Genomic DNA, 26,566 nt, shown 5'->3' on the forward strand with positions numbered 1-26,566 from the left:
CTGCTTCACCAAGACAACGAGAGGTAAAGACAGAGTCCAAGGAGGGGAGGCTGGTCCATAATGTGCTGGGCTGTGGTATCACGGCTTGGTACGGCAACTGCTCTGCCCAGGACTGCAAGAAACTGCAGAGCAGTTGCCGTACCAAGCCGTGATACATCCAGATAGGATGCTTTCTATGGTGCATCGGTAAAAGTTGGAGAGAGTCAGAGGGGACAAACTGAATTTCTTTGCCATTCAGGTTGGTTCCTGTCCGCCATGGACTCTGTGTTCATGGCCGTCTACATCTCCGAGTACATCCTCAAGGTCTTCGTCTGGAGGAAAAGCTTCTTCAAGAACTTCTGGAACGACCTGGGTGAGTTGTCCACTGGCAAAGAGGAAGATGGCACAAATCGGGATTGGTCAAAGAGCAAAGGTCAAAGTATCCGGGCAACTTCCAGTGGGATATGGGGTGGGGGGGGGAGGGGAAGATTTTGGGGGACAAAGGGTTGTGTGGAGAAAATCTCTGCAGATGCAAGAAACATTCAGCAGGTCAGGCAGCATCTGTGGAGGGGGGGGGGGGGGAAGCAGACACTTCAAGGTTATTGGCCCAAAACATTCCTCATTTCACGGGGGTGGGGGAATTCAAGATGCGAGGCTGGAGGAGGTTGCCGGAGATCGAAGGGTGGGTTAGGGTGGGGGCTGTGGAAAATGGTGGGGGGGGGCCACTCAGCCCATGGAGCCAGATCTGTCATCAGTTACATGGTGGCTGGTCTGATCCTGGGTGGTGGGGGGTTGAATGCAGGGGGAGGGGGCAGTGTGGGACAGAGGGGGGATGGGTGTGAAGGGTCACTGACCCAGGGTCTGAGGGGTCAGTGTGTGGGACGGAGGCAGGGTGGGGGTGAAGGGTCACTGACCCAGGGTCTGAGGGGTCAGTGTGTGGGACGGAGGGGGGGTGGGGGTGGAGGGGATGTGTGGGGAGTGCAGGGCGTGGAGGGGTTGGAAGCTCATCGTCCCCCGGGTCTGACGGGTTCTGTGCCCACCCCCCCCCCACCACAGACCTCAGCATCGTGTGCCTGACCCTGCTGGTGTTGGTGGTACCCCTGGTGCAGCCGGCGGGAACCAGCGGCAACTCCCGGGAATTCACCGTCTTCCGAATCCTCCGCATCTTCAAGGTGGCCCAGGCCATGCAGGTGTTCCGGTTCTTCAAGGACAACAGGTGGGGGGGGGGGCGGGGAGAAGCAGGGGGAGGGGGGAGGAGGGGGGTAGAGGGGAAGGGGTGGAGATGAGGGGGAGGATGGGAAGGGATAGAGGAGGGGAGGGGAGAAGAGGAGGAGGAGGAGGGGGAAGGGGGTGGGGATGAGGGGGAGTAGGAGGGGAGAAGGGGGAGTAGGAGAGGTGGTGGGGGAGGGGGAGAGGGAGGGAGGGGACGGGGAGGAGAGGGGGAGGGGGCAGGAGAGGGGGAGGAGAGGGAGGGAGGGGACGGGGGAGGAGGAGGTGGAGGGGGGAGGAAGAGGGGAGGGAGAGGGGGCAGAAGAGGGGGGAGGAGAGGGAGGGAGGGGACGGGGGAGGAGGAAGAGGAGGGGAGGGAGAGGGGCAGAAGAGGGGGAGGAGAGGGAGAGAGGGCGGAGTGAACAGAGAGAGATGGGCAGTGAAGAGAGGACAGAGAGATTGTGGGACCCCCCACCCCCCGAATCCCCTCCCACACGCGGACCCTCGGGGTCAGGCTCCTCTCAACATCTCCGCCCCCCCCCCCCCCACACCCCCAGGTTCCTGGTGAACATCCAGACCATCTTCTTGACCTGCATCCGCTCCCTGCACTCGATGGGAGCCATCAGCGTCCTCATGCTGAGCTACACCCGTATCCTTCACCGCGGCTCTGGTGGGGGGGGGGGAGGGGGGTGGTTGGGGGGTATCGGGGGAGGGGGGGTGGGCCCCGGCAAAGATCGGGGGAAGGGGGCAGATCCCAACCCCAGGGGCAAACTCCATCCCTACCCCCCCCCCCCCGGTCTGGTTCATCAACACGGAGGGACGTGGGAGGGGGCTGTGGGGAGGGAGTGCCGAGGGAGGGGGGGCGGCGAGGAGGCAGCGCCGCGGGACCATGACCCTGTGTGTCAGTGTGTCCAGTCCGAACCCTCTCTGGCTCCGGATCACCCCCCACCCCCCAGACCAACTCCCCACCCCATACAACCCCCCTACAACCCCCTCTCCCGGGCTCTGTGTGTTCTCCTTACCTCGCCCTGTGCCCAGTTGTGTTCTCCATCATGTTCCGGGAGCTGTTTGCCGAGGCGGACCCGGCGCGGTTCGGGGACATGTTCTCCACTGTCTACACCCTGTTCCAGCTGCTCACGCTGGACGACTGGACCCTGGTCTACATGACGAGCCGAGAGGCAGGTACCCGCTGGCAGCCCGTCCCCGACCCAGCGGCAGAGGGAGAGGCGGAGCGGCCCCGAGCTCACCCCGCGCACACACCCTCCCCAGCGCACACCCTCAGCGCAAAAACCCTCCCCAGCGCACACACAGCCCCCAGCGCACACCCACAGCGCAAACACCCTCCCCAGCGCACACACAGCCCCCAGCGCACACCCACAGCCCAAACACCCTCCCCAGCGCACACCTCCAGCACACACACCCCCAGCGCACACTCAGCGCAAACACCCTCCTCAGCCCACACCCAGCGAACACCCTCAGCACAAACACCCTCCCTAGCGCACACGCACCCCCCAGCGCACACCTCCAGCACACACACCCTCCCCAGCGCACACCTCCAGCACACACACCCCAGCGCGCACACTCCCCAACGCACACACGCTCCCCAGCGCACCCCACCCGCACATACACCCACCCAGCAGACACACACGCCCAGTAGACACACACCCCACCCCCACACACGCCCAGCAGACACACACCCACACACAAATACACCCCCAGCACACACACACACCCTGCGCACAAAGGAATACACACACCAAACACAAACACACGCAGGAATACACAGAGCCCGTACACAAACACACCCTCAAATACAAACACACAAACTGCACACGGGAATACGCACACCCCACACATGAATACAAGCACACACACACACACACAGCTATACCCGACACACACGAGTCCCTACACACCCCACACCAGTCCCCACTGCCTGAGACGCGCGGACGGAGCCGAGGACCCAGCACCGTCAGCCTTCAACCCATTCCCAGCCTCTGCAGTGCGTGTTGTCTCTTCCTGCGCAGGTTATTGGTACATTATCATCTTCCTAATTCTCTACATCTTCGTCGAGCATTTCATCTTCTTCACGTGAGTAGAGAGTCCGGGGAGGGTCCATCCCGTCCCCACCCACGGACCCCAGTCCCTCCCGTTTACTCCGTCCGCACTCCCAACGGGACCGCACTCCTTCCCACTGGAATTCCCGCTCTACTGGCAGTAAAGCCTTGGATCCCAGTGAATTCCACCCTCCCACAGTGGACACTGTCTACTGGTGTCGCTCGCCAACACTGACGCCTTCTGTGGGTGCTGTTCACTGGACCCGGGGGTCCTGGGGTTGGACACAGCACCCGACCCGGATTCCTCCGGACCGGGGGGGTCCTGGGGTTGGACACAGCACCCGACCCGGATTCCTCCGGACCGGGGGGGTCCTGGGGTTGGACACAGCACCCGACCCGGATTCCTCCGGACCGGGGGGGTCCTGGGGTTGGACACAGCACCCGACCCGGATTCCTCCGGACCGGGGGGGTCCTGGGGTTGGACACAGCACCCGACCCGGATTCCTCCGGACCGGGGGGTCCTGGGGTTGGACACAGCACCCGACCCGGATTCCTCCGGACCGGGGGGGTCCTGGGGTTGGACACAGCACCCGACCCGGATTCCTCCTGTTGCAGGCTGTTCATTGCCGTCCTGGTCGACAACTTCCAGCTCATCATCAACCAGCAGAATGAAGCCAGGAAGCAAAAGGTGAGAATCTGTAGGGACAGACCCCCGGCACTGGGGCAGACCCCCCCCCCCCCGGCACTGGGGACAGGGGACAGACCCCCGGCACTGGGGACAGACACATACTGGGGACAGGGGACAGACCCCCACGCACTGGGTACAGGGGACAGACACATACTGGGGACAGACCCCCACGCACTGGGTACAGGGGACAGACCCCCAGCACTGGGGACAGGGGACAGACCACGGCACTGGGTACAGATGACAGACCCCCAGCACTGGAGACAGACTCCCCACACACTGGGTACAGGGGACAGACCCCCGGCAATGGGGACAGGGGACAGACCCCTGGCACTGGGTGTGGGGGAAGTCTGGGATGAGACAATCCCCGGAATCCTTTGCCCCTGAGCCCCCCGGGCTGACGTCTCTGGGGCGACCGTTGGACTGGGAGGGAGAGTGGACAAGGTGGGGGTAGGGAGGGGTATACACTGACCCCCTGGGTGGATGGCAGCGGGGGGGGGGGTAGGTAGGGAAGCCCCTTGCGTGTCGGACAGGGAGAGCAGGGGGAGCCAGCGGCAGGGGAATCCCAGCCTCCCCACCGTCCAGAGTTGGCTCACCCACTGTCGTGTCCTTTGCAGGAGGCGCTCTCCGAGAAGGACAGTCTATCCGATGGGTTCACGGACGCCGCGGAAAAAGGTCTGGTGAGGGGCACAGCAGAGACCCTTCCTACTGGTTGGTTCTACGGGGCTGGGGGAGGAGGGGGTGGGGGGATCAGACAAAGGAACCTGTCCCCGTCACCGCCCCCCCACCCCGCGATCTGCAGCAGATTATCCCCCGAGGGTGGACAGGACCAACCGCGGGACGGAAGATAGCACAGGAAGAGGCCACACCGGCCACGATGCTGATCCAACCAATCCCACCTGCCCGTGATCCCGATCCCTCTCCCTACCCACCGGCGTGGGATGGGAAGGGTCCGGCGTCAACAGCCGACAGTACCGTGCAGAGGAGGTCTGGCCCTCGGGGGCTGCAGGAAGGCGGATTGCAAAGGGGAACTCCGGCAAGTGCTCCTCACCTTTAGACCTGGCGCCCTCGGAACTTCGGGAGCCCCGGAGTGTGGGGTTTCCCGGATTATCAGATGTTACTCCTGCTATTGGAATTGGCTTACTGTTGTCACAGGTACCGAGACACAGTGAAAAGCTTTTGCCTGTGTGCCATCCAGGCAGATCATTCTGTGCATCAGTACATCGAGGTAGTAATAAGGAGAACAGAGTGTAGAATATAGTGTCACAGTTGCAGAGAAAGTGCAGTGCAGGCAGACAATGTGCAAGGGCCACGACGAGGTAGATTGTGAGGTCAAGAGTCCATCTTATCGTTCAATAGTCTTATAACAGCGGGATAGAAGCTGTCCTTGAGCCCGGGGGTATGTGCTTTCAGGCTTTTGCATCTTCTGCCCGATGGGAGAGGGGAGAAGAGAGAATGTCCGGGGTGGGTGGGGTCTTTGATTATGTTGGCTGCTTTCCCGAGGCAGCGGGAAGTGTAGACAGAGTCCGTGGAGGGGAGGTTGGTTTCCGTGATGTGCTGAGCTGTGTCCACAGCTCTCTGCAGTTTCCTGCAGTCCCGGGCAGAGCAGTTGCCGTACCAAGCCATGATGCATCTGGATAGGATGCTTTCTGTGGTGCATCTGTAAAAATTGGTGAGGGTCACCAGGGATATGAATTTCCTTCGCCTTCTGAGGAAGTAGAGGCACTGGTGAGCTTTCTTGGCCGTAGCGTCTCTCGTTGGACCCAGACCTCCTGCACTTCCTGCACCAGGAGGACCCAAACCTCCTGGTGGTTGGTTCAAAGGTTGTGGGAAATGTTCTGGATCCCGGCTCCACCCAGGTTCCCGACCTCTGGTGTTCCGGACCACGACCCCTGTCCCCGTCCACACACCCCACCCGCACTCTGGACCCCCAGCTCAGATTCCGTCTCGAGGAGGGAGCTCGGTGCCTGACCATCGGGACCTCCCGACGATGCTGGGTTCTCGGAGCATCCATGAGGTCGGGGCAGCGGCTCCTCACACACTGCTGGGCGTTTTGTGTTCCTCGCAGCGGGTGAAGTGCACAGTGAGAGGGAGGATGATGAGATGTTCCTGATGAGGATCATTGATGAACACTACAGCAACCACAACCACACACCCAGGTAACCGGCTGTTGGGGGGGTGGGTGAGGATGGAGCGCCGCGCTGTGGGAGGGGCTGTGAGGAGGGGGCCCAATATCAAGGCTTCTGATGCTGGTCAGACCCTACAGCCACTGAGGGGGCAGAAGGCAACTCCTGTCAGTACCTCTGCCCCATATTTATTTATTGGACAACCCACTGAAGGCGATTACCTGCATGTTAAGTGGCTGCCTTCTCTGGGATCTTGCTGTCCCCCCATTGGCCATGAGACCTCTTCTAGAATGATTACGTGTAAAATGCATCAGGGTAGTGGGCAATGGGAGTGAATTGGAAGGGGTGGGGTCCACTGGGAGTGTGGAGGACAGAACTGGAGAGGTGGGAATTCTATCCCCTTGCCGTACGGGACGGTACACAAATTAGTGCCGTTGGCAGTTTGGGAATGGGGAGGGGCCGGTGGGGGGTTGATGGCAGGGTTAGGGAAGAGCCCCTCCTCTCTTGGTTCACACCGTGCCCCGCTCTGCAGGGAGAAGATGATGATATTTTACTGCTTCCAGCTGCTGGGGGCGATCGAGCAGCAGCTTTACGTCTTCCAGACCCAGAGCACCATGCTGAACGAGACGCTCGACTGCTTCTTTGAGGTACAGCCCAGCTCTCTCAGGGTGTCACGGGTCAGGGCGCAGGCTTAAGGCGAGAGGAAGGAGACCTGAAGGGGATCTGAGCTCTTTTACACAGAGAGCAGTCGGTATCTGGATCGTGCTGCCAGAGGAGGTGCAATCGGAGATAATCACTGCGCTTAAGAGGCTTTTAGACAGGCAGGCAAGGTGTAGAGGGACAACAGGCGATCTGCTGGAGGAACTCAGTGGGTCGAGCAGCAGCTGTGTGGGGGGGGGGGGGGCGGCAAGGAACTGTCGATGTCTCAGGCCAAAGCCCTGCGTCAGGAAACATCGACAACTTCCCCCACCCCCCGCAGACACCGTGCCAAGCTCTCCTGGGCTCACGTTCACTCTCCCTGTGTGGGATGGCTTAGGGTGGGATGCCTGTACTGTCACACGCTGCGCTGATATCCACACTGACCGACTGGTGGAGTGGATCGGGGTGACAATGCCGGTGGTGATCGGCCAGGGGGGCGTGGGGGCTCAGTGCAGCGCCCGCCTTGGGCAGCGGGAGCATTGGTAGTGTGACGACTCCCACAGGTGGTCAGCTGGGGTCAGGGGGAAGGTAACCGCGCGGCTCCCTTGGTTAATCAGGCTGGGGGCGTTGGAGCCTGACTCCCAGGGTCAACTATCTGGGGGACTGGGAGTGTCCTCAGAATCACGGCTCTCAGGGTTGATCAGCCGGGGAGAGGGAGAGTCATGGAGCATGGAAACAGGCCCTTCGGCCCAACTCATCCCGGCCAACCAAGGTGCCCATCTAAGCAAGTCCCATTTGCCTGCATTTGGCCCGTATCCCCCTGAACCTTTCCTATCCATGTACCTGTCTGAATGCCTGTTAAACGTTGTTAATGTACCTGCCTCAACCGCTTCCTCTGGCAGCTCGTCCCATGTACGGACCACCCTCTGGGTGAAGAAGTTGCCCCTCAGGTCCCTATTAAATCTCTTCCTCTCACCCTATGTGCTCTTGGAGTCAAGAACTAGGAAAAAGACTGTGCATCCACCCCGAGATGTTACACAGAGGGGACAAACCGCGCTGATTGGCAGCCCTCTGTCGTGGCGAGGGTTGGGGGTGGCAGGTGCCCAGCCCGGGGTGTTCATGTCTAGGGTAACCCTCGTCCTGTTCTCTTGCAGACGGCTGCACACAGCAAGTTGCATGAGAAGGCGTGAGGCAGAGACGCGGCAAACACAGGGCTCAAGTCACCAGCCTCCCCTGCCCCATCTCTGCCTCCTTCAGAAATAAAGAGGAAGTCTAACCATTGTCACGTTGTGGTTCCGTGTGATTCCGACCCCGGCTGTAAGGCGGCCAGTCCCGAGCCTATACGCGCACACTCCGTCAGATCCTCGCACCCTGAACGCCCTATTTCAGGGAGGTCACATCCCAGGGGAGTCCAAGATTGGATGCGGCCACAAGCGCCCCCCCCCCAGTCAAACAGCCGGCAAAAGTTCACTCAACACGCCACAGTCTGCCGCTTCTGCTGAGCAATACATTGTGACATTCATAAAACACAGAGCGCACACAAGGTCAACAGATTATAATCAGTGCAATCCCCAGTTAACAAATGCTTTTGAGATCAAAACACGTTTCGCTCTCCCATAATCTCCACTGGTTCCAGAACTTTTAATCTCCTTTGGGCTCCAAGTCCATAGCTCCGAGAATGGCCGCACAGGTCGATAGGGAGGTAAAGAAGGCGTACGACACGCTTGCCTTTACTAGTCGAGGCACTGAGCTCAAGAGTCAGGAAGTTATGTTGCAGCTTTATAAAACTCTAGTTAGGCTGCATCTGAAGCATTGCATTCAATTCTGGTCGCCCCATTACAGGAAGGGTGTGGGGGCTTTGGAGAGGGTGCAGGAGAGGTTCACCAGGATGCTGCCCGGATTAGAGGAGAGGTCAGACAAACTTGGGTTGTTTTCTCTGGAGCGTCGAAGGCTGAGGGGAGACCTGATAGAAGTTTATATAATTATGAGAGGCACAGATAGACAATCAGAATCTTTCTCCCAGGGTCAAAATGTCTAATACCAGAGGGCATGCATTTAAGGCGAGAGGGGGAAAGTGTTTTTTTTACACAGAGAGCGGTGGGTGCCTGGAATGTGTTGCCAGGGGTGGGGGTGGAGGCAGATACGAGGCGTTTAAGAGGCTCTTAGATAGGCCCATGGATGTGCAGAGAATGGAGGGATGTGGACATTGTGCAGGCAGAAAGGATTAGGCATCATTAGCTTAATTAATTCAGCACAACATCGTGGCCCGAAGGGCCTGTTCCTGTGCTGTTCGATGTTCTAGGCATGATAAAGATCCATCACCTTCCTTTTGATATCTGCAGTCCTCTGTGGCTAAGTCTGGGCAAGGTGGGGGCAGGAAACAGAGGTCCTGACTGGTGATGTGTAGGGAAGGGCATGACAGTGCAGTGGATAGAGACAAGTCCAGCAACCCATGATCGATCCAGACCTCTTGGGGGTTCAAATCCCGCCCTCGCCTGTTAGAACGTTTCCCTTCAGTAAGCTGCTTCCTCCCCATGTTTATGGGCAGTGGGTAGAGCCGCTACCTGACAATGCCAGAATCCCAGGTTCGATCCCGACCTCCGGCACTGTGTGTGTGTGCGCGTGTGTGTGTGTGTGTGTGTGTGTGTGCGCGCGTGCAGAATTTGCACTACAGACTACATTGTACCACTAGCGTGAGAGGGAACATGATTAAGTCTGAGATCCAGAGGGGCCTTGACACAGTGGATGTGGAGAGGATATTTCCTCTTGAGGGAGAATCTAGAACCAAGGGTCAATTTAAGACAGAGGTGAAACAATATTTTGCTTTTGCTCTCAGAGGGTCTTTACCTCAGAGCAGTGAAGCAGTGCCTTCGAATATTTTTAAATGTAGAAAGTACTTAATTAGTGAGGGGATGAAAGGTTACTGTGGGTAAACAGCACTGTGGAATCGGATCAGCCGTAATCTCACTGGAGGGAGGAACAGGCTCGAAGGGCTGAATGGCCTTGTCATGCTAATTTGTATGTGAGACCCTAGTTTTTTTTGGGGGGGGGGGGGAACCAGCTATCGTCTTTAACCCTTCCCGCCCCGACACAGTCCTGGTGTACTTACGGTTACCCCCCACCCACCTCACCGCCCACCCCGAAGCTCCGAGGGTTGGGCTTACCGTCCGAGTTGGCGGGGAGGCGGGCTCTCTCAGTACACGTTGGTGGGCCCGTGGGCCGGGAGGGGCCTGATCTGGAAGGCGATCCCGTTGCCGGGCAGCGGGGAGGGCAGGAGGGGGCAGATCCAGGTCAGGTACCATCGGTGACCCAGCAGCTCGGTCAGGTTCTGCCACCAGCCTAGGTCATAGGGTCCGCGCAGGCCCGCGCTCCACTCCCGTGTGGTCTGCCCGTGCCACACCAGCTGCAGGTGGAAGAGCAGGAAGGCAGACACGAAGAGGAAGCCCAGGATACACGTGTCCGCCACAAACGCAAAGGTGAAGGTGGCGACACCCACTTGACCTGTCCGAAGAGGAGAGACGAGGGGAACATGTCAAACAACCGGGCGCCAACACTCAGAGTCACAGCTCTGAACGCCAGTCACCCTGGTTATCCCGCACCGGGAGTCACCAGGCACCGTTCCCGGTCTCTGTACCCCACACTGGGAGTCACCGGGCATTGTTCCCGGTCTCTGTCTCCAACACCGGGAATCACCGTGCACAGTTCCCGGTCTCCGTACCCCACACCGGGAGTCACCGGACACAGTTCCCGGTCTCCGTACCCCACACCGGGAGTCACCGGGCACAGTTCCCGGTCTCCGTACCCCACACCGGGAGTCACCGGGCACATTTCCCATTCTCCCTATCCCACACCGGGAGTCACCGTGCACAGTTCCTGGTCTCTGTATCCCACACCGGGAGTCACCGGGCACAGTTCCCGGTCTCCGTACCCCACACCGGGAGTCACCGGGCACATTTCCCATTCTCCCTATCCCACACCGGGAGTCACCGTGCACAGTTCCTGGTCTCTGTATCCCACACCGGGAGTCACCGGACACAGTTCCCGGTCTCCGTATCCCACACCGGGAGCCACCGTGCACAGTTCCCGGTCTCCGTATCCCACACTGGGAGCCACCGTGCACAGTTCCCGGTCTCCATATCCCACATCGGGAATCACCGTGCACAGTTCCCGGTCTCCGTATCCCACACTGGGAGTGACTGTACACAATTTCCAGTCTCCGCATCCCACACCGGGATTCACTGTGCACAGTTCCCAGTCTCCGTATCCCACACCGGGAGTCACTGTGCACAGTTCCCAGTCTCCTCATCCCACACCGGGAGTCACTGTGCACAGTTCCCAGTCTCCGTATCCCACACCGGGAGTCACCGGGCACAGTTCCAGGCAACGTTCATTATCATTTACGTAGTGCATGGACAGAACACTGGTTAGATCTCAATTGGAGCATCAGATATGACTTTGGGAAGAGAGGGTGCCTCAGAGGGCACCACCGTGCTACCCTTATACATAGGGAGGAAACAGCTTTTCACTGAAGGGAAATGTTTCAACAGGCGAGGGTGGGATTTGAACCCCCCAAGAGGTCAGGATTGATCCTGGGTCGCTCGACTTGTCAAGACGTTTCTATCCACTGCACTGGTCGATATATTCTTCCCGACACCTTTCCCTACACATCCCCAGACAAGACTTCTGTTTCCTGCCCCACGCTCCCCTCCTCCCTTGCCCACTGTTAGCCAAGCAGCGGATGGGCGGACTGCAGATATCAAGAGGAAGGTGAAGGATCTTCATCATGCAAGGAGATGCAAGGTTTAGACGGCTAAGGGGCAAATGGGGCCTAACTTGGATTGGCAAACACGATGCTGCTGGAGGAACTCAGCAGGCCAGGCAGCATCTGTGGAGAAAAGAAGGCGGTCATCATTTCGGGTCAGGACCTTTCCTCAGGACTGGGGAAGGTCCCTGACCCGAAACGCTGACCCACCTGCTTTTCTCCACAGATGCTGCCTGGCCGGCTGAGTTCCTCCAGCAGCATTGTGTTTTTCGTCTAGATTCCAGCATCTGCAGTCCTTTGTTTCTCTAGCTTGGACTGGCATCTTGGTCAGTATGGATCAGTTGGGCTAAAGGGCCTGTTTCTGTGCTGTACGACTCTCTGACTCAGGACAGAGTTACGGGACAGTGAATCACGTTTTGATCTCAAAAGTATTTGTTAACCAGGGGATGGCACTGAGATAACCTGTTGTGATCTGTTGTAATTGTAACCCATGCAGTCACAGCGAGAAGATGCAAACTCCACACACACACAGCGCCGGATCGAACCGGCGTCTCTAGAGCTGTGAGGCAGCAGTAACTGCTAAGGCGCTCACAACGAGCACAGCCCGGCGATGGGGAAAACAGGAGGGTGTGAATCCGGACACGGGGCAGCAGAGCTTAAACTGAAGTCAAGCAGAAAATGCCAGAGATATTCAGCAGGTCAGGCAGCGTCTGTGGAGGAGTAACAGAGCTTACGTTTCACGTCCAGCCAAGAAAAGTTGGAAAGCAAACACGTTTTGGGGTGTGGAGAGCGGAATGCAGAAAGCACGAGGGACTGAAGGGTGCAGCGTGTGCTGAGGTGGGGGGGCTAGTTGCAGCTGAGCTGCCCGGGCAAGGTGTGAATGGAGGGCGATAAATGAGGACGATGGACAGAAAACATTGCCGGAACTAGGAGTTCTTTCTCTCCACAATCCTCGTTCATTTCCTGCCACTTACATCACCCAGGCAGACCGGCTGTGACTGACAAGCGTTTACCACCCTCCCTCAGCCAGCACCACCTCTGCTGGCATCCTTCAACCTCTCTCGTTCTCTGGTTAAAAAAACACAGAAAACGCTCAGCAGGTCAGGCAGCAACAGACAGAAAAAAAACGAGGGTCAACGTTTCAGGCTGATGAACTTTCACCAGAAGGGAAAATGTCACAAGCTGCAGAGAAGGAGGGGGGAACAATAAACGGGAAGCTTGTGGTAGGAGAGAGATTGAGAAAACAGCTCAACCTCCGAGAGTGTTGACTGAGAGAGGGTGAAGGCTTGTTAATGGCAGCTAGTCAATCTGGGGGAAGGTGTGATCAGAGAGGAAATACAGAGCGAGAAGCAAACAAAAAAAGCCATGAGAGATATTTAACACTGCGGTTACTAGAAATCTGAAGTAAAGATAATGGGCAAAGTCTAGCAGGTCAGGCAGCATCTGAGGGGGAAGAAAAACTGATTTACTTCAGAACTGGCCAAGGATTGACGAGCAAAACCTGCAGATGCTGGAAATCCGGAATGAAAGCAAAATGTTGAAAATACTCTGCAGGTCAGGCAGCATCTGCAGAGACTGAAACAGAGCTAATGCCCCAGGTTGACGACAGCCCACCGTGAAACATCATCGACTTGAAACTCCCGGCTCTGTACTCTCCCCGCAGACACTGTCCAACCTTTCGAGCATCCCCGCCCTTACATCAAAACCCGGCAGTTCTGACACAAACTGGAACGGTTGGTTATCTGAAGTTGTATTCAACGTTGAACCGGCAGGGCAGCGATGTACCTAGATGGAAGTTGAGATGTTGTTCCTCAAGCTGGTGTCGGTCTTTTTGGGAACGGTGTGAGACGGCACAGACAGAAAGATCAGATCGGGAGCAGGACAGAGAATTAAATCAACCGGTGACTGAAACTCAAGGGGCCACGTTGATGGGATGGCAGTTTTCCATAAACCAGTCACCCAGTCTGCGTGTGGTTTCTCCAAACATCAGGAGATGACACTGTGGCCACCAAATGAAATTTACTCGGTCCAAGTGAATCGCTGCCTCACCTGGAAGGAGTGTTCGGGTCCCTGGAAGCTGGGAAGGGAAGGAGTAGAGGGGCAGGTTTTGCAGCTCCTGCAGTTGCTTGGGATGGGGCCACGAGAAGGGGAGTGGGTGTTGGTGAAGATGAACCAGGGAGTTTTAGAGAGAATGTGCTCCAGTTGCCTCCCACATGCCAAGGACGTTGGGGTCGGTGGGTCAATTGGCCGCTGTAAGTTGCCCCCCGAGTGTGTGGGTGAGGGGTAGAATCTGAGGGGAGAACAAAATGGGATCAGTGTAAATGGGTGTTTGACGGTTGGCATGGATTTAATGGGCTGAAGGGCCTGTTTCTGTGCTGGCTGACTCCATGAGAGGGAGCGTCCCACAGTACTTCTCTCGACTGGTTCCAAGGATGGCAGGTTTACCCTCTGAGGAGAGACTCAGAGGAGGGGATATAGTTACAAGATAAGGGGGCAGTCACTGGGAACTTCTTACAGAAGGGAGTAAACCTCTGGGATTCTCTGCTCTGGAGAGCTGAGAAGGTAACTTTTTGAAAGATCAGGGAATTGACACAGGAGTTAAGACGTAAAACAGTATAGCACAGGAAAGGCCCTTCAGCCCACAATATTGTGCCAAGCAAATTGAGCTAATCACACCTAATTAAACTAATCCCTTCTGCCTTCAGTTGGTCCGTATCTTTCCATTTTCTGCATATTTAAATCACCCATTCAAGAGCCTCTTTCGTACCTGCCTCCACCACCACCCCAGCAGTGCGTTGCAGGCACCCACCGCTCTCTCTAAAAATAAACCTGCCCCGCACATCTCCTTTGAACTTTCCCCGTCTCACCTTAAATGTATGTTCTCTAGTATTTGACATTTTGACCCAGGGAAAAAGATACCAGCAGTCTGCTCTCTCCATGCCTCTCATAATTCAAGGTCATAGAGTCATGCAACACAGAAACAGGCCCTTCGGCCCAACTGGTCCATACTGACCAGGATGCCCATCCAAGCCAGTCCCATTTCCCAGGGTTTGGTCCATAACCTTCTAAACCTTTCCTGTCCATGTACCTGTACACGTTTTTCTGGGCTCTATCCAGACCAAAACTGAACACAATACTCTGAGTGTGGCCTCACCAGTGTCCTGTACAACTGCACAGTGACCTCCTTACTTCTACACTCAGTGCCCTGACTGATGAAGGCCAGTGTGCCAGAAGCCTTCTTCACCGCCCTGTCTATCTGCGACTCCACTTTCAGGGAACCTCCACTCCTCGGTCCCTCTGTTCTACAACACTCCCCAGGGCCCTACCATTCACTGTGAAAGTCCTGCCTTGAGCTGACTTCCCAAAATGTAACACCTCGCATTTTTCTGAATTAAACTCCATTTGCCATTCCTCAGCCCACTGACCCAACTGAACAAGATCCCCCTGTAATTTCTGATAACCTAAAATTTAGGAGCTGAGAGGTAATATTACAGCTATATAGGACCCTGGTAAAATAAGATATCTTATCTTGTCAGACCCCACTTGGAGTACTGTGCTCAGTTCTGGTCGCTTCACTCCAGGAAAGATGTGGAAGCCATAGAAAGGGTGCAGAGGAGATTTACAAGGATGTTGCCTGGATTGGGGAGCGTGCATTATGAAAGCAGGTTGAGAGAACTCGGCCTTTTCTCCTTGGAGCGATGGAGGATGAGGGGGGACCTGATAGAGGTATAGAAGATGATGAGAGGCATTGATCGGATAGTCAGAGGCTTTTCCCCAGGGCTGAAATGGTTGCCACAAAATGACACAGGTTTAAGGTGCTGGGGAGTAGGTACAGAGGAGATGTCAGGGGTAAGTTTTTTACTCAGAGGGTGGTGAGTGCATGGAATGGGCTGCCGGCAACGGTGGTGGAGGCGGATACGATAAGGTCTTTTAAGAGACTTTTGGATAGGTACATGGAGCTGAGAAAAATAGAGGGCTATGGGTAAGCCTAGTAATCTCTTAAGGTAGGGACATGTTCGGCACAGCTTTGTGGGCCGAAGGGCCTGAATTGTGCTGTAGGTTTTCTATGTTTCTATGTAACCTTCTTCACTATTTTATAAACCTATCCTGTGGCAGATTATCCACGGGATGGCAGGACAGTCTTGAGGGGCTGAATGGCCTACCCCTGCTGTTTTTCTGTGGGAGGGCGGGGAGCCTGTCACTCACCTGTGATCAGCATGGCCCAGGGGATGAAGAGGAGGAAGAGGCTGTGCAGGGAGAGCCCCTCCTGCAGCAGCTCCAGGAAGATGTCAGCGTTGAGGGAGATAGCGTAGAGGAGACCCAGCCACATGTGGAGCAGGCAGCACAGGAAGAAGCGGTGGTTGGCGTGGCCCACGCACTGGCCGAAGAGCACGCAGTGGTGATCCCGCCGGAGGACGCACACCTTGCAGTCGTGGCAGTGCGAGCAGCGCTGGGGCACGTGGCTCTCACACACGTAGCAGTAGCTGTGGGGGGAAGAGGGGCAGGTCAACGCTGGCCAGAGCGACGGCCCACTGGCCAACACCCCCACCCCAGCGACACCCATCCCAACCCACAGACACCCATCCCCACACCGACAGCCGCACCCCACAGACAACCACACCCACCCCACCCGCCCCCACCCACCCTAGCAACACCCATCCCCACCGACACCCACCCCCACACGGCCACCCACACCCCACTGACACCCACAGAAACCAATCCCACCCCGACACCCGCACCCAACCCAACCCACACTGACACCCACACCCACCCCACCGACCCCCAACCACACCCCAGCAACACCCATCCCCGACACCCACCCCCACACAGCCACCCGCACCCTACTGACACCCACACCCACCCCAACACCCATCCCCACCGACACCCACCCCCACACGGACACCCACACCCCACTGACACCCACAGAAACCAACCCCACCCCGACACCCGCACCCCACAACCACACCCACCCTCACATGGACGCCCACACCCCACTGACCACCACAGAAACCTCCATCCCCACCGACACCTACACCCCACTGACACCCCACCCCACTGACCCCCACAGAAACTCCCGTCCCCACCGACACCCACACCCCACTGACACCACACCCACCCCCACCCCAGCAACATCCATCCCCACCCACACCCCACTGACACCCCACCGGCCCCCACCCCAGCAACACCCATCCCCACCGAAACCCACCACCACACAGATATCCGCACCCCACGGACAACCACACCCACCCCACAGACCCACCCCACTGACACCATCCCCACCGACACCCACCCCCGCCCCACACCGACACCCACAGACAAGGGGGTAGAACTCCCACTTCTCCAGCTCTTTCCCACACACTCCCAATGGACCCCACCCCCTCCCATTCACTGACCCCTGACCCGTGCCCAATAAGGAGTCTCCTGGCTGGACAGGAAGAGACTCAGAGCCATTTTCCCTTGACCCTTCCAATCTCCCAGCCCCCTCCCACCCACCCAACTACAACTGGCTTACCTCCAGCCCTGTCCCACCGCCTGGTTGGCCAGGAACACTCCCCGGATGCTGGGGTTCCTCCGGATGAACAGGCACAAGTTGCCCACCACGTTACCCAGAATGAAGGCCAGGAAAGCAAGATGGAGGATACGCCATGCTCCCAGGGTCTGGCCAAGGCCAGCCACGGCACGAGGCATCCCCCACGGCTCTGGTTCCAACCCTGGGTCGACCTTACCCACTCCGGGAGCGGGGGCCAAATGTGGGTCAGTGAGGATGATGTACGCCATCTCCAGGGAGACTGAAAGGGTCATGACAGAGGTCATACAGAGAGGGGCACAGAGTGTTGGCTCAAACTGGTCCAGTACCCCCATACTTGGAGCCCAGTACAGGTCACTCAATGCCAACAGAGACTGATTTAGGCTCTCAGAAACCACTTGAGATTATTTGAGGCACGAATGACACCAACAAGAGTCAACTGAGACCAGCAGAGACAATTAAGGGCCAAAAGAGCTCACAGTGGTAAGCAGGGGCCACCAGGAACTTAGGGGTCATTTCAGGCCAGCAGAGATCACCAGAAACCAGCAGAGGCCTACAGGGAAGATTCGTCTCCAGCAGACCCCACCAGGGATGAGCAGAAATTACCAGAGGTCACCAGACTCCAGCACAGACCAACTGAGATCTCCAAACTCTAGCAGAGGTCACCAGGCTTCAGCAGAGACCAGAGAGCTCCAAGTCTCAACGGAAGTCAGCAGGCTCCAGCAGAGACCAACAGAGAGCTCCAAGTCTCAGTGGTAGTCACCAGGCTCCAGCAGAGACCAACAAGTCTCAATGGAAGTCAGCAGGCTCCAGCAGAGACCAACAGAGAGCTCCAAGTCTCAATGGTAGTCACCAGGCTCCAGCAGAGACCAACAAGTCTCAATGGTAGTCACCAGGCTCCAGCAGAGACCAACAGAGAGCTCCAAGTCTCAATGGAAGTCACCAGGCTCCAGCAGAGACCAACAGAGAGCTCCAAGTCTCAATGGAAGTCACCAGGCTCCAGCAGAGACCATCAGAAACCAGATGAAAGCTCCACACTCCAGCAGAGAACCACCATGTCACACTGGAGGTCACCAGGAGCCACCAAGCCCCAGCAGAGACCAGCAGAAGTCACTTGACCCCACCTTGAATTTCCCCAACCCAGCCTCGGAACCCAGCTCGTCACTTCCGACGTCTCTCTTCCCGCCCTTCAGCTACGGCGCCGTCATGCTGACGGACAGAAGAATCCGCCAATCAGACGCGGCTCACCGGCAAACTGCCAACCAATCGGCAACAGGCGTTGAAATAAAGACAAAGAAATCACTTTTAGGATAGGTGAATTTTAACAAACCAGTCGCCCAGGTCGGTGAGAAAAAATAAATAAAGGTGGCTCGATAAAGAATGGGACACGCTGCCCACCATTTTAAGAGAGGCAAAGAAGGTCAGGGGCGCCGCGGTTGCTGGGGTAACGGAGCAGGCCGAAGGCTTTGCGCCCCGGACCGAGGTGGAGGAGTGAAACACCGGGCAGGTCAGGCAGCGTCCGTGGGGGCAGGAGAGGGGGATGTCCCACAGAACCGGGCGAGGGAGGGGGCAGGTTGTCTGCAGAGATGGGGGGGTGGGAATGAGGAGGGGGAATGAGTGGGGGGGAGGGGTATGTAGGGGAGAGGGGGGCAGGAGGGGCAGGAGGGGAATGGGGGGGCAGGAGGGGAATGGGGGGAGGGGGCAGAGGGGGGCAGGAGGGGAATGGGGAGGGGCAAAGGGGGGCAGGAGGGGAATGGGGGAGGGGGCAAAGGGGGGCAGGAGGGGAATGGGGGGAGGGGGCAAAGGGGGGCAGGAGGGGAATGGGGGAGGGGGCAAAGGGGGGCAGGAGGGGAATGGGGAGGGGCAGGAGGGGAATGGGGGGAGGGGGCAAAGGGGGGCAGGAGGGGAATGGGGAGGGGGCAAGGGGGCAGGAGGGGAAAAGGGGGGCAGGAGGGGAATGGGGGAGGGGGCAAAGGGGGGGCAGGAGGGGAATGGGGGAGGGGGCAAAGGGGGGCAGGAGGGGAATGGGGAGGGGGCAAAGGGGCAGGAGGGGAGGGGGAATGAATGGGGAGGAGGGAAATGGGATGAGGAGATGGAACTAGGAGGGGAAATGGGGAGGGAGGGAATTGAGGGAGGAGGGAGGGAAATGGGGAGGGAGGAAATAAGGGGCTGAAGAAAGAAGGAGTGGAGGTGCGAGGGTGGAGGGAGAGGTGGGACGGTGGGAGGAGCGGGTGGCTAGATTAAGCTACAAAGCAACGTTGTCTGGGTAATAGTTACTTTAAAACCCAGTGTTTGGAAACAGGAAAGAAATAAATGAAACAAACGGAACCTGAGGGGTACGGCCATATCTGTGGAGAGAGAAATGGAGGATTTGATGTTGAGTCTGGATCCCTGCCACGTTCCCAGCTGGAAGCCGAGGTGTTTTTCCTCGAGCAATGTAGCAGGCTGCAGATAAAGTGAGAGGTGACTGGAAGCTCCAGGTCACCTCTCCTGAACCATTGTGAGAGAGAAGGAACTATCTGCCACTTTAAAAATAAAATTCTACAGCTCTCCCTTTAGACCCAGTCTGCTGTCCCCGATGCTGCTGACCAAGGTATCCCATCTAAGTCAGTCCCATTTGTCTGCATGTTGCCCCTATCCCTCTAGACCTTACCTATCCATGTCCCTGTCCAAATGTCTTTTAAATATTGTTACTGTACCTGCCTCACCCACTTCCTCTGGCAGCTCGTTCCATATACTGGCCCATCTGTGTGAAAAAGTTGCCCCTCAGGTTCCTATTAAGTCTCTCCCCTCTCACCTTAAACCTATGCCCTCTAGTTCTCGATCCCCCAACACTGGGGAAAAAGGCTGTGCACATTCACACTATCTATGCCCCTCATGATTTTATACATCTCTGCAGGATCACCTCTCGATCTCTTACACGCCAAGGAATAAAAGTCCTAGCCTGCCCAACCTCTCCCCATAACTCAGTCCCTCAAGTCCTGGCAACATCCTCGTAAATCTTTTCTGCACTTTGTCCAGCTTAGTCACATCCTTCTTATAGCAGGGTGACCAAAGAGTAGAGTCTGGAATCAGGTATGGCTTTCAGTGAGGAGGATGAATTTTCAGGACAATCAGGTGCACTTCACCTCACTTATTACTATTGCTAACTGTTGTCTAAACTTGCTTAATTACTTCAATTCAAATTCCCCAGGATCTGGGGTAGGGTTTGAACCCACATCTTGAGATCAGTGTTCCAGGACAATGGCCCCCAGCAACACACAGTGCTGCTGCCCTTGTGCTGTTCGATGCTGCAGACTGTTTCACTGAGGACCATCAACTAAACCGGACAACTGAGCGAGATGCTGTTTCATTCTTGTGGTCAGCGTGGGCGAGTCATTTACATTGACCATCGACCACCCTGTCCATTTCAGTCTGTTCCCCACCCCACCCCACCCCTCCCTCACCCACACACTGGGGGCCAATTAATGCACCAACCCGCATGTGGTTGGGATGTGGGAGGAAACCGGAGCACCCGGGGGAAACCCACGCGGTCGCGGGGAGAAGGGGCAAACTCCACACACAGACAGACAGCGCCGGAGGTCGGGATCGAACCTGGGTCACTGGGGCTGTGAGGCAGCGGCTCGACCCGCTGTGCACAATAGGAGACAGTGGTGACTTGGGAATAGCGGGATGAGCAGGTTTTGTGTGGCCCAGGGCAGAGAGTTCAGCTGCAGACTAGCCTGACCTCAGTGCTTGGAAACAGTCTTGGAGTGCTGAACGGCCATCTCCTGTTCCTGTATAGCACACTCGAAGGGCTGAACGGCCATCTCCTGTTCCTGTATAGCACACTCGAGGGGCTGAACAGCCATCTCCTGTTCCTGTATAGCACACTCGAGGGGCTGAACGGCCATCTCCTGTTCCTGTATAGCACACTCGAGGGGCTGAACGGCCATCTCCTGTTCCTGTGCAGCACACTCGAGGGGCTGAATGTTTCTGTTCAATTCCAGCATTACATACAAGTTCGGAGTAGGCCACTCGGCCCCTCAAACCTGCTCCCACCACTTAACCACCAATCTGATGGCAACCTTAACTCCACATCTGTTGTGTAACAGATTTGAGGGTCTCGAAGGAAGGGGACTCTGGACACGGTCTTTGGAGTTAAGACGATTTACCGGGAATATACTTAGAACGCTCTGAACCCTGTGGAAGTGCACACACTTACCGATGGTCTCTTCAGTGTTGTTTCACGATTCCTTGGAGCAGTCAAGAGAGAGAGACCCACGCACATGTGCTGGAGGGCTGGGTGGTCCAGCCCAGGTAGTTCAAACAGGCCAATGGCCTGAGGCCAGGTACAAAGGTATTTAAAGAGACCAGTGGTCAAGTGTGGAGCCAAACCTTGATTGACAGTGATGTGTCTTTCGACCAGGTGATGAGCAGTGCAGTCACGTGATAGCCCCGACCCTTCACAATACAACATCCCACCTGCCCACCTTTCACCCCTTGCTCACCAAGTACCTGCCCACCTCCGTCTTAAAAAATATTTGAGGGCTCTGCCTCCACCGCTCTTTGAGCACAAGAGTTCCAAAGACTCACGATCCTCAGTGAAACTATTTGGCTTCGTCTCCATCCAAAATGGAAAACCCCTCGCTCTTAAATGGTGGTCTCCTCCTCCTAAATTCTCCCAGAAAAGGAATTTGTTGACACAAGTCGAGTACCAAATTTGGCTTCCGTTAGAGCTGGACTTTGACTCTGTTTGGACCACAAGGTCTCAGAGCGCTCCCCATACCTGTGGAACTGGGCAATGCTGGTATTAGTTCATTATTGTCACATGTACCGAGACACAGTGGAAAACTTGTTTTGCATGCCATCCATACGGATCATTCCGTACATAAGTACACCGGGGTTGTAAAAGAAAACAGAATGCAGTATATAGTATTACAGTGACAGAGAAAGTGCAGTTCAGGCAGACAATAAGGTGCAAGGGCCATGATGAAGTATTGGTTTATTATTGTCACTTGTACTGAGGTACAGTGAAAAACTTGTCTTGCACACCGATCGTACAGATCAATTCATTACACAGTGCGTTGAGGTAGTACAGGGTAAAACAATAACAGAATACAGAGTAAAGTGTCACAGCTACAGGGAAGTGCAGAGCAAGTAGACAACAAGGTGCAAGGTCATAACAAGGTAGATTGTGAGGTCAAGAGTCCATCTCATTGTATAAGGGAACTGTTCAATAGTCTTATCACAGTGGGGTAGAAGCTGTCCTTGAGCCTGGTGGTACATGCCTCAGGCTCCTGTATCTTCTGCCCGATGGGAGAGGGGAGAAGAGAGAATAACCCGGGTGAGTGGGGTCTTTGATTATGCTGGCTGCTTCACCAAGGCAGCGAGAGGTATAGATAGAGTCTATGGAGGGGAGGCTGGTTTCCATGATGCGCTGAGCTGTGTCCACGACTCTCTGCGGTTTCTTGCGGTCCCGGGCAGAGCAGTTGCCGTACCAAGCTGTGATGCATCCAGATAGGATGCTTTCTATGGTGCATCAACAAAAGTTGGTGAGTGTCAAAGGGAATATGCCGAAGTTCTTTAGCCTCCTGAGGAAATAAAGGGGCTGGTGAGCTTTCTTGGCCGTGGCGTCTACGTGATTTGACCAGGACAGGCTATTGGTGATGTTCACTCCTAGGAACTTGAAGCTCTCAACCCTCTCGACCTCAGCATCGTTGATGTAGACGGGTGCATGTACACCGCCCCCTTTCCTGAAGTCAATGACCAGCTCTTTTGTTTTGCTGACATTGAGGGCAAGGTTGTTGTCATGACACCATGTCACTCAGCTCTCTATCTCCTTCCTGTACTCCGACTCATCGTTATTTGAGATCTGGCCCACTATGGTGGTCAAGAATTCATCCATTCAAAAACTTGATAACAGGGGGACGGAAGCTGACCTGGAGCCAGGGTGGGAGGGGTCCATGATTATGTTCACTACTTTCCCGAGGCAGTGGGAAGTGTAGACAGAGTCCATGGAGGGGAGGCTGGTTTCCTAGATGGACAGGGCTGTGTCCACAACTCTCTACGGTTTCCTGCGGTCCTGGGCAGAGCAGTTGCCATCCCAAGCCGTGATGCATCCGGATAGGATGCTTTCTATGGTGCATTGGTAAAAATTGGTGTGGGTCATCAGGGACATGCCGAATTTCCTTCACCTTCGGATCAGACTGAGACCTGAGATGGGGCAGACTCCCGCCTCCCAGCTCCAGCGGCCCAGGTTCGATCCCGACCTCCGGCACTGTCTCTGTGTGTGCAGTTTGCACGTTCTCCCTGTGACCGTGTGGGTTTCCCCTGGGTGCTCCAGTCTCCTCCCGCACCCCACTGACGCGTGGGGTCGGTGGGTTGATTGGCCGCTGTAAATGACCTCTGGTCTTCCTGTACATCAGATTCAAGGGGCCTCCTGCTGACCCAAGGCAACAGGGGTTGACTGGCCTTCAGCTGAAATAGGTAAGTGGTAGAGTTTGGGGAGAACAGGTCACAGGGAATGGGGTTGTTTTGGGAGGTGGGTGTTGACTTGATAGAGTCATACAGCACGGAAACAGGCCCTTCAGCCCAACTGGTCCATGCTGAGCAAGATTCCCATCAAAGCCAGTCCCATTTGCCCACGTTTGGCCCATATCCCTCAAAACCTTTCCTATCCATGGACCTGTCCAAGTGTCTTTTAAATGTTCTTCACGTACCTGCCACACCCACTTCCTCTGGCAGCTCGTTCCACATACGGACCACCCTCTGGGTGAAGAAGTTGCCCCTCATGTTCCCATTAAATTTCTCTCCTCTTACCCTAAACCCGTGCCCTCTAGTTCTGGGAAAAAGACTTTGTACCTTCACCCAATCTATGTCCCTCATGATTATATAGACAATTTTCTAAATTTTTTTTTCTATAACCTCCTTCATAATGGGATTCCAGCATTTCCCCAGCGACACCCAACTCAGTAACTTGCCTTTAGTTCCCGTCCTTTGCCTTTAGTTCCCGTCCTTTGCCTGCCTCCTTTCTTACATTTGCATTGGTAAATTTACATTTGCAATTTTCCAGCCCTCTGGAATCTCTCCTGAATTCAGCGGATTCTGCAGCTTATAACCAATGCATCCACCTTCTCTGCAGCCCCCGGATGTGGGTGTGATGCCCAGGAGACATCGGGCTTTAGCCCCATCAGTTAGCCTGGTACTTCATGTCTGGCGATAGAGATTGTTTGCACCTCCTTACCGGTCAGAATTGTGACATTCTTAGGATCTCTTCCCGTGGAAACAGATCCAAAAGAATTATTAAGAATCGTTCCCATTTCTCTGTTTGCGATTATTCATTTCTCACTCATCCTCTCAAGGGCCAACAGTTACCTGTCATTCTTTGCCGGTTTCCAAGAATTTCCCAATCCTCTAGCTTCCTGCTGATCCTTGTCACACTGGATGCCTTTTCTTTCGACTCAGTCTTAGGGTCGGTGGGTTAACTGGCTGCTGTGAATTACCCCTGCTGTGTAGGTGAGTGGTAGCATCGGGAGATGGGGGCAGTTGATGGGAATGTGGGGTCAATTAAAAAATGAGATTAGTGTAGGATGAGTGGTTGATGCTTAGCACGGACTCGGTGGGCCGAATGGCCTGTCTCTGTGCTGCGTGACTTATTTATGGGGGGGGGGGGGGTGACGGGCAGGGTTTGTTATGGAGATGGGGGGAGGGTTACTGGGGACTCCTGGCTTCCCAGTGAAGGGGCGGACAGACTCCCGACCCAGTCCTGATGCAGGGTTTCGACCCAAAACAATGACAGTTCCCCCCCCCACCCCCCCCCCCCCACAGATGCTGTTCGACTCGCTGAGTTCCTCCAGCAGACTGTGTTGCTTCAGATTCCAGCCGCCTCCCACTCCCACTCCCACCTCTCTGTCCGTGGCTTCCCGCACTTTTCCCAGGCCCTGGCCAACCTTGAGAGGCAGCACCTCATCCCCCCCCCCCTCCCCCCAGGGGCAACAACACACCCCTTGGGACACAAAATGGAATTTGACATTTTCAGACAACTAGCGTTCCCTGTTTGCATCAGAGCCAACTGTTCTGCTGTAGGGTTTTACTTTGTTAGAAGGTTAAGGGGCTCAGCGTGTCACTGAACACCCTAACAAACTTCTTTTGAAAGTATCCTGACTGGTTACATCAGGGCCTGGGACGGCAATTCAAATACACAGGAAGCTGCAGAGAGCAGTGGACTCAGCCCAACACATCACGGGCACGTCCCTCCCCACCATCGGGAGTATCTACAGAAGGCGCTGCCTCAAGAAGGCAACATCCATCATCAAGGATCCCCACCATCCGGGCCGTGCCACCTCCTCGCAGCTCTCATAGGGCAGGAGGTACAGAAGCCTGAAGTCCCCACACCACCAGGTTCAGGAACAGCGACTTCCCTTCAACCGTTCGGTTCTTGAACCAACCTGCACAACCCTAATCACTGTCTCAGTACAGCAACACTGGGACCACTTTGCACTGCAATGGACTTATTTTTGTTCTAATTGTGTTCTTGTTAAAATTGCATTTACATTTTTCTTGTGAATGCTGCTTATAAGATGCTGTGTGCTTGTGACACTGCTCTCTCTTCCCTCATTAACAGTGGAATCACCACCACAACCCTCGTCCTGTCAGATACTCCCTTTTGTCCTAAAAAAAACAGAAAATGCTGGAAATACTCAGTAAGTCAGGCAGCATCTGTGGAGAGAGAAACATTTAACATTTTAAGTCTGGAACCCTTCATCAGAACTGACCAGTTCAAAGGATCCCGGACCCAAATGCCGTCGCATGACCTCTCGCCCGCTCAGCATTAGTCAACCATGTACGTGCACAGGAAGAGGTCATTCAACCCATCAAACCTGCTCTGCTATTTGACAATATTACACCTCTACATGCCGCCTTCCCCCCCGCTGCTCTTCAACCTCTGCCTGAAAGACTCTGTTCCCACCGCCCTTCAACCCAGAGACTCATGACCTCCAAGAGAATGACGTTTGACCCATTTCTGGTTAAATGCATGCCCCCCACCCACTCAGTAAATTGGTCTATTACTGTCACATATACCAAGGGACAGTGAAAAGCTTTGTTTTGCATACAGATCGTTTCATCACAACAGTACATTGAGGTAGTACAAGGGAAAAGCAGTAACACAATGCAGAATAAAGTGTTCCAGTTACAGAGAAAGTGCAGTGCAGGCAGACAATAAGGTGCAAGGGCCACGACGAGGTAGATTGTGAGGTCAAGAATCCATCTTATCGTTCAATAGTCTTATAACAGCGGGATAGAAGCTGTCCTTGAGCCTGGTGGTACGTGCTTTCAGGCTTTTGTATCTTCTGCCCGATGGGAGGGGGGAGAAGAGAGAATGTCCAGGGTGGGAGGGGTCTTTGATCATGTTGGCTGCTTTACCGAGGACAGCTTCTATCCCGCTGTTATCAGACTTGTGAACGGACCTCTCATACAATAAGATGGACTCTCGATCTCCCAATTTACCTCATCACGGCCCTTGCACCTTATTGTCTGCCTGCACGGCACTTCCTCTGTAACCATAACACCATATTCTGTTCTTACTACCTCGATGCACTG

The 26,566-nt window shown here is 55.6% G+C and overlaps 1 protein-coding gene across 2 annotated transcripts; it reads right to left on the minus strand.

Moving 5' to 3' along the window:
- Window positions 1-7,597: 7,597 nt before the first annotated feature.
- zdhhc24 (zinc finger DHHC-type containing 24) lies at window positions 7,598-18,099 on the minus strand. Of its 2 annotated transcripts, XM_052045321.1 has the most exons (4): window positions 16,970-18,099; window positions 15,664-15,941; window positions 9,860-10,196; window positions 7,598-8,658 (listed from the first exon to the last, which is right to left on the minus strand). In XM_052045321.1, the coding sequence occupies exons 1-3, from the start codon at window positions 17,317-17,319 to the stop codon at window positions 9,889-9,891; spliced, it is 936 nt and encodes a 311-aa protein (XP_051901281.1). In that variant the 5' UTR covers window positions 17,320-18,099; the 3' UTR covers window positions 7,598-8,658; window positions 9,860-9,888. The 2 variants fall into 2 exon arrangements, with proteins under 2 accessions (XP_051901281.1, XP_051901282.1); XM_052045322.1 differs by lacking the exons at window positions 7,598-8,658; window positions 9,860-10,196 and adding an exon at window positions 13,205-13,747.
- Window positions 18,100-26,566: the final 8,467 nt, after the last annotated feature.

Source organism: Pristis pectinata, chromosome 38, assembly GCF_009764475.1.
Source record: "Pristis pectinata isolate sPriPec2 chromosome 38, sPriPec2.1.pri, whole genome shotgun sequence".
Taxonomy (NCBI): Eukaryota; Metazoa; Chordata; class Chondrichthyes; order Rhinopristiformes; family Pristidae; genus Pristis; species Pristis pectinata.